The sequence below is a fragment of the Euprymna scolopes genome, chromosome 43 (assembly GCF_053919585.1).
Source record: "Euprymna scolopes isolate OS-2025 chromosome 43, ASM5391958v1, whole genome shotgun sequence".
In the NCBI taxonomy this organism is placed as follows: domain Eukaryota; kingdom Metazoa; phylum Mollusca; class Cephalopoda; order Sepiida; family Sepiolidae; genus Euprymna; species Euprymna scolopes.
The window spans coordinates 61,983,192-61,990,691 of NC_136524.1; the positions used below are offsets into that span (position 1 = coordinate 61,983,192).

Below are 7,500 nucleotides of genomic sequence, written 5' to 3' on the forward strand. Positions count from 1 at the left end.
GCAGACCAGCTTAATGCGGGTACGGGTCTCCTGCTTTATGGTTTTTTAAATCAGAGATTCGCTTCTCCTAGAAAGGTTGCATTCACCACGGCTTACGGGAGCCCTCTCCACCCCAACATGCACATACATACACACAAACACACGGTTCTAGTTAGCCGTTGACCCCGAAAAAGGGTTCATTCGCCCTTTGGAAGGTCTTGTTTTTAATCCTTCAGGGAGACTAGCCACCCTCCTCACCAAACAAGTCTGGTGGGGGAACCAGTTTAATTGCCGGTGACCCAACCATGAGGCAGGTAGTACTGGGTTACATGGTACCAGTAGCATATGACATGACTTGACGTACATACATACATACATACATACATACATACATACATACATACATTTAAACAGACAGGTGAGATTTATATTATAGATTATTTGTAGTCAAATTTTCTGAATAGATATTATTTATTTTTACTCGAGAGAACGTATAAATAAACAATAGAAATTCTGATCCCAGTGTTCATATCTAGAGAAGAAATCAAATCCTTTAAGGCCTGTTTCGTTATCGCCTATACAAACAAGGTATACAGACATCTTTGATTTTCAAGGAGGATGATTCATCAGAAGAAATGGTTAGAAAACTATTCTACCAAATAAAAAAAGAAGTCTCAAAGAAAACAAAATAAAACTGACAAGTCTATCGGTAGACCATTCACAAAACAACATTGTATTTACATTCAGAAAATGGCACCAGCTTCCATTGAAACAATTGTATATTTTTTCGATGAAAACTTTTCAAAGCAGATCACACACACACACACACACACACACACACACACACACACACACACACACACACACACACACACACACACACACGTATATATACAAACACACACATAATTCACTGCCCGCATAGCAGCAGCTGTATAGCGCAATGGTTAGAAGCTCTGATGTCGTTTTAAGTTTCGATCCTGGCTTGAGGTAGTTACTTGTCTAGCCGCACTGATGAGCTGTGAAACAGCAAAGCAGTACTGTATGTGGATATATATATATATATATGAATAAAAAAGAATGCGAAAAGTATAAAAGCTTATAACTTTTCTTTATTCGTTTTCAATTGGTGACGTGCAGGAATACAAAATAATAATATGAAAAAAAATTAAAAAACTTTTTTCATAAGTACATAATTTTCGACCGATCCTTCAGTCTTCATTGGTGTAGTATATAAAAAATATAAAAATACCAGCGGTGGTTGACGTTATATTTTGAGAAAAATAGAAAAACCGAATGAAATTATTAAAATAATCAACGTTTCGTCCCTATTTCAGAGGACATCTTCAGGATATTGAAGTAAAAATGTAAGAAAAGAAAAAGTCATAGATCATACGAAAAAGAGAACAGTTTTTGAATCCTACCCATGTCGGGATACGCACACATATGTTTGCCCTTCCCGACATGGGTAGGATTCAATAACTGTTCTCTTTTTAGTACGATCTATGACTTTTTCTTTTCTTGCATTTTTACTTCAATATCCTGAAGATGTCCTCTGAAATAGGGACGAAACGTTGATTATTTTAATAATTTCATTCGGTTTTTCTATTTTTCTCAAAACATATATATATATATATATATATATATATATATATATATATATATGTATACACACACACACACACACATATATATATCAAACATATATACATATATATACACACATATATATACACATATCTATGTATACATATATATACACATATATGCACATACATATAAACACACATATAAATATATATACATTTATATACACACATACATATATATACACATATATATATATATACGTATCTATACACACACACACATATATATATATAGATATATACATGCCACATACATATATATGTACATATATATATACACATGCATATATATAAAGATATGTGTTTATATATATATATATATATATGCATATATATATATATATGCATATATATATATATATATATATATAGATATATACATGCCACATACATATATATGTACATATATAGACACACATGCATATATATATATAAAGATATGTGTTTATATATATATATATATATATATATGCATATATATATGCATATATATATATATGCATATATATATATATATATGCATATATATATATATATATATATGCCTATATATAAAAATAAAGATAGTAAAAACCACAGAATATAAAAGACACCCCTATTTTATTTAAGCCCACTTAATTCGCACTTCCATTTAGAAATCGATTCACTTGCTTTGAACTATAATAAGTAAAGAAGATGTTAAACCAGAGGATGATGATGAAGCCTGCAAATAAAAATTGGATGAAACTTTATTCCTTACGTGTGGTGCAATCGTTGCCCATCCAGCCTTCCAAACACGCCTTGTCACCTTGTTCAGTGCATAAATAATGTCCGAAGCTGTCGTTTCGTGGTCGACAGAATTTGGTGCATGTCGTGTTGTAGTAATGTGCATCGCAGACAACACGGACCCGGTGTGTGATGCTGGCTACGGCACCGTCATGTGAAAAGGTGTGCCATTTTTGTCCAGGTAAGATCACGCCTCGGTGTGAGACACGTTCAATTAATTGACTTTTTCCTATGAAGGAAACAAGAGAGAAATAAATAATTTTAGTACTTAAAAACAGAATGCATTGGATGAAAATAAATTACATTAGAATTATACCTAAACATGCATTGTGATGCATGTTTAGGTGGTGCATATGAATGGCAGATGTTGTAAGTGATAGATTTTTTTTTACAAGGTAGTCACCATTTGTCAAGGCTTGAAATTTGTGATTGGTGCCAGCATTTTACTTCATTTCTGGCTTGCCCAATCAGGAACCATCTTTTTGGTGGGTATACTATCAATGTTGAATATTGAGTCTTGAAGAAAGTCAACAAGAGGAAAATTACTGCTTTTGAATTCTAGTATAACATCGATCAACAAATAAATTGAGAACATCGCCAAGATGCTGAAAAGAAGGTGAGCTCTCTTTACCATGCTAGAAAAATTACTCATACCAGAAAGAATCTTGCATCTTTACAAAGCTACAATTCATCCATGCATAGAGTATTGTTGCCACATCTGGGCTGGTGTATGTACCACTAGTCTCTCACTCCTAGACAAGGTCCAAAAAAGTCTCAAATCTAATAGGCCCCACATTGTCAATCAAGTTCCAATCTCCGTCCCATCGCAGTAATGTCACACCCTGAAGCCTGCTTTACAAGTACTTTAACAAAATATGTTCTGTTGAATTTGTAGCATTTGTGCCTCATTTTATTTAAATATATTTGACTAATCCAATAAACAGCAAAATCCCACCCCTTTATGGCTGAGATCCCTAGATGCTGAAAAATCTTCTACTCTAATAATTTCTTCTCTCTAACTGTTAGACTTTGGAATTCCCTCTGTTTCCTGTTTCCCTGACTGTACTAACTTGCTACGTTTAAATGTAATGTCAACAAACACCTTGCTGTTCAACTTCCCAGAGCCTCCCCTTAGACATGATCCCAAACAGTACATTCCATTGTTTGGGGTAAAAATGTAAAAAAAAAAAAATACACTTTTCATTTCTTTACAAAGAGGACATATCCTACCCTTCATACGTTAACTCTATGTACGGGACATTTATTTAACACTGCATGGACTTACTAACTGTTTTGCCAAATAAAGTTGTTTTAAAAAAATGGACAAAAATGGCTGGTCATATTCAATGCTGCCAAGACTGAGCTTGTTTCCTACAATAATTACAAGAAACCTCTTCTACCACCAATGGCAATGGCCAAGAACACATTACCTGGAAGTACTTCCTTTAAACTCTTAGGCCCAGCATTCACAGGGAACATGAACTGGAATAGATATATTGAGAGCATTGCCAAGGCTGCTGCTGGGAAGAAGTTGGGCTCCCTCTACCATGCTAGAAAACTACTTACGCCTGAAAGTATTATGTACCTCTATAAAGCCATCATCGCTCATGTATGGATTACTGTTGTCACATTTGGGTTGGAGCATCTGCTACTAATCTCTCACTCCTGGACAGGGTTCAAAAGAGACTCGCTAACCTATTAGGTCCTGAACTGTCATCTAGGCTTCAGCCTCTGTCCCATTGACGAAATGTTGCATCCCTCTGCCTGTCCTACAAGGTGAATGCTCTGACGAACTGCAAGCACTTGTACCCCCCTTGACGTAAATACCCCCAACAAACTCGACAAGCAGCCAAATCCCACCCCTACACAGTAGAGGTCCCTAGGTGAGTAGAATTCAATAATTTCTTCCCAACTGCTAGATTTTGGAACTCCCTTCCGGGATTCTGCTTCCTCAACTGTACCAACATGCAGAAGTTCAAATGTTATGTCCCCGATAGCAGCCCCCTACTTCAAAGTGGTACTGTGCCTTGTTTGGGGTCAAAATTGAATTTGAATGTTAGAATGGGATTTTGTCTTTCAGTTGAACAGTTTTGGTGACCCTGACGTGATTCGAACTTTACATGCAACCAAAATCACAGTTAGATTTTGAATGAGTATCTATCTATCTATCTATCTATCTATCTATCTATCTATCTATCTATCGTTTCCTCATAATTTACCCCAAACAAGGCAAATTGCCACTGAGACACAAGAGATTACTGTGAGTTATGGACCATGTCTATCGTGATCCTCTAAGTAGTGAGTTGAATGTTCATATTACACTTAAATTTCTATGTTTGTACAGTTTTTTGTTTTATCCAATATTTTGGGTTTTAGAATTTCTTATATAAATTTAACTTAAATGATCACCTATTTCAGCCATGCATGGGTAAATGGTGACTTTATAGAGATATTAGGATACTTCTGAAACAGTAAAATGATCCAACCATTGATCCAGTGACCTTGATCTTGGCAACAAATCTGATGTAAGACTTCCATTTTAGGTCTGGAGTGAAGGTCAGTCCCCAAAAATTGTCCAATTAGGGGACTTCCTCAAAACGAGAGTCATTTATTTCAATTAGAACAAAGTGGAGATCAGAGCATTAGTGTTGTAAAGAAAGAAGCTTTGTTGCGTTTTCAAATTTAATATTGAAGTGAAATAGTGGTATTTTTGATATATGGGCCGAATACAAAGTAGAAAGTATCCACTTTGCTTCCATGTTAGTTCTTTCATTATATTTTAGTTTCTATTTATTTTTACTTTGTCTCCATTTTTTTTCTCTACTTGTAAGATTGAATCCTGGTCACAGCACCATTTGTAAAAATCATATGCATCCTCAATCCTTGTGTGCTAGTTCTTCATTTTTTTCTTATCCTCATTCTGGCCATGTTGTCTTAGTGATCGTCAAGGATGCAAGCACGGGTTTACAAGTATAGATAAACAAGACAATGTAAAATTACAAAGAAAACAAAGTTCTGATACTGAGCTCTGAGTGTATTTGATAAAGGACCCCCAAACGTTGTCCATTGTTAGCTATCTGTTTAAACATCTTTAGTAATTGGTTAATGAGTTCATCTGTTAAAATTCTCTACGATCTTCTCTGAGTTACAAACTAGCACAAACTTGTCAATTGTCATAAAACTAAATCTGACTCCTAAATTTATTGACTCAAAACTCGAAATCCTAAGCATCTAAGAGGAAAATGATTTAACTTTGTCACTTTCAGCTGAACAACCATCTTAGCACTTTTGTGAACTTTGGTGAATCATTTCCTACATTGTCCTGGGTCAGAGTTTTTTTTTTACTTTCTACTTTTTTTAAAAGCACTCCCCGGGATCTTGCCTTTAGGGAAAGGAAACGTCTGTTGCATAACATAGATAAAAAACTGAATGTTTATTATCTGTGTTTTATTATCTTTTTACAATTGAAACAAGGACCAGTTCTTAGTTTAGACATATTACCTGAAGAGTGCTGTGCGACAAGTCCTATCCCAGAATATCTACTGCCTGGAAAAATGCAAGGGGCATAACTCACTCACAATCTCTTTGAGGCATGGGCAAAGAGTTACTTCCCTTTTAAAACATATTTTTTAAATAAAAATGTGTTTTATCTAGCACTTATGTCATTAAATAGTAATGAAAGTTTACATTAAAAAAAATCTTTGACGAAGCAGTTGATAAAAGTTACCGTTTTGCTGTTTGAAGTGAAAAAGTAAAACATAAAATAAGTTTACTTATAATTTATTAACTTTTATTCAATATTTGAGTACTTATCCAGAATATGACCCAATTTTCGGCAACTTTATGTTGGCATCTTCTGGCAGGTTACGGTAAGCAGGCAGAAGATACTGGTATGATTAGCCAATCAACTGTCAGCAGACGATAGGTTTCAATAAAACCATGAAATTCACGTAAACAAGAACAAATATTTTAAATCGAAAATGAATTCTGTCAAGAAGGAAGACATATTAAAAAATGTGCAGTATGTTGACTGGAAAGAAGACTCTTATGTATCATTAAATACATTTATAAGGACTGGTATATATTTTTTTTTTTTTTGCAATTAACAATGGACGTGGGTCAAATACCAAAGGCGATAGCCCCATGACTAAAAAGAATTTTAACAACACACCTCCAAAAAAGAAAACGATTTAGCAAAAGGCAAAAAAAAACTTTTTAAAACACTTCAACATTTCTTTTGAAAACAAAACGGTTTCATTTATAGCAGTTGCTTTCGCTATTTTTTCGTTGGAACAAAAAGATTATTTATTTTAAACTATTCTTGAAAAAAAAAAAGAATTGAATATATTGTTTGTTTGTATTACTGTTTTGGATACTTGTGCACTACTGCGAAAGGAGGTACATAGCAAGGGAAGACAAATGCAATTTCAGGACCAAATCGAAAATCACAGAACAATAAATGTATGTGTTTTTTTTTGTTGTTGTTTAAAAAGTTTTTGTTACGCATTTATTTAAGTAAAATAAATATAAGAAAATTATAATAACACAAAATACAGTCATTTTTTTAGCATCAAAATAAAGATTAAAAATTATTTTTGTAACAAAGCCAAAATTCTGAAATTTTTGTTACAAACAAAATATAATCAATAAACTTTATTGTTTGAAATGAAGGAAAGTTGTGGAAATGTATGACTTAACATTTATAGATATTTTTCAACATATTGAAATGTTTGTCAATTCGGAATTTTTTTTTTTTTTTTTTAAATTCCCAATTTTTGTAACGAAGTCAAAACTTTATTGTTTGTAATGAATAAATGAAAGTTGTCTGCTCCTGCTTCACACTCTTCAAATTTTCAAACTGAAACTCCCCTCCCCCCAAAATGGTTCCTTTGCAATAGTGCACAAGTGCCCAGTTTTATTTACAGCGTTTGTGTCTTGTTTATTTACAATGCTGCATTATTATCTCTGTTGATCTTCGCGTCAGCATTTTAAGGCTGTTAATGTAACCATACAAGAAAATGCCAATGTGAACTTGCTGGAAATTGGGTCATATTCTAGATAAGAACCAATTATTGATTAGTGTTCACTTACTTGTTAGGTTATTGAT

At 33.7% G+C, this 7,500-nt stretch overlaps 1 protein-coding gene across 2 annotated transcripts in view; it reads right to left on the reverse strand.

The window, feature by feature from the left end:
• The window catches only part of LOC145268366 (protein jagged-1b-like), a 199,711-nt gene that overhangs the window by 88,517 nt on the left and 103,694 nt on the right, over positions 1–7,500 (reverse strand). For both annotated transcript variants that reach the window (XM_080123913.1, XM_080123912.1), the window contains exons 3-4: positions 7,485–7,500; positions 2,368–2,622 (exon numbers count right to left, since the gene is read on the reverse strand). The exon at positions 7,485–7,500 is cut by the window's right edge and continues 36 nt beyond it. In XM_080123913.1, the coding sequence (XP_079980039.1) occupies positions 2,368–2,622; positions 7,485–7,500 (271 nt within the window). The remainder of the gene's footprint in view (positions 1–2,367; positions 2,623–7,484) is intronic.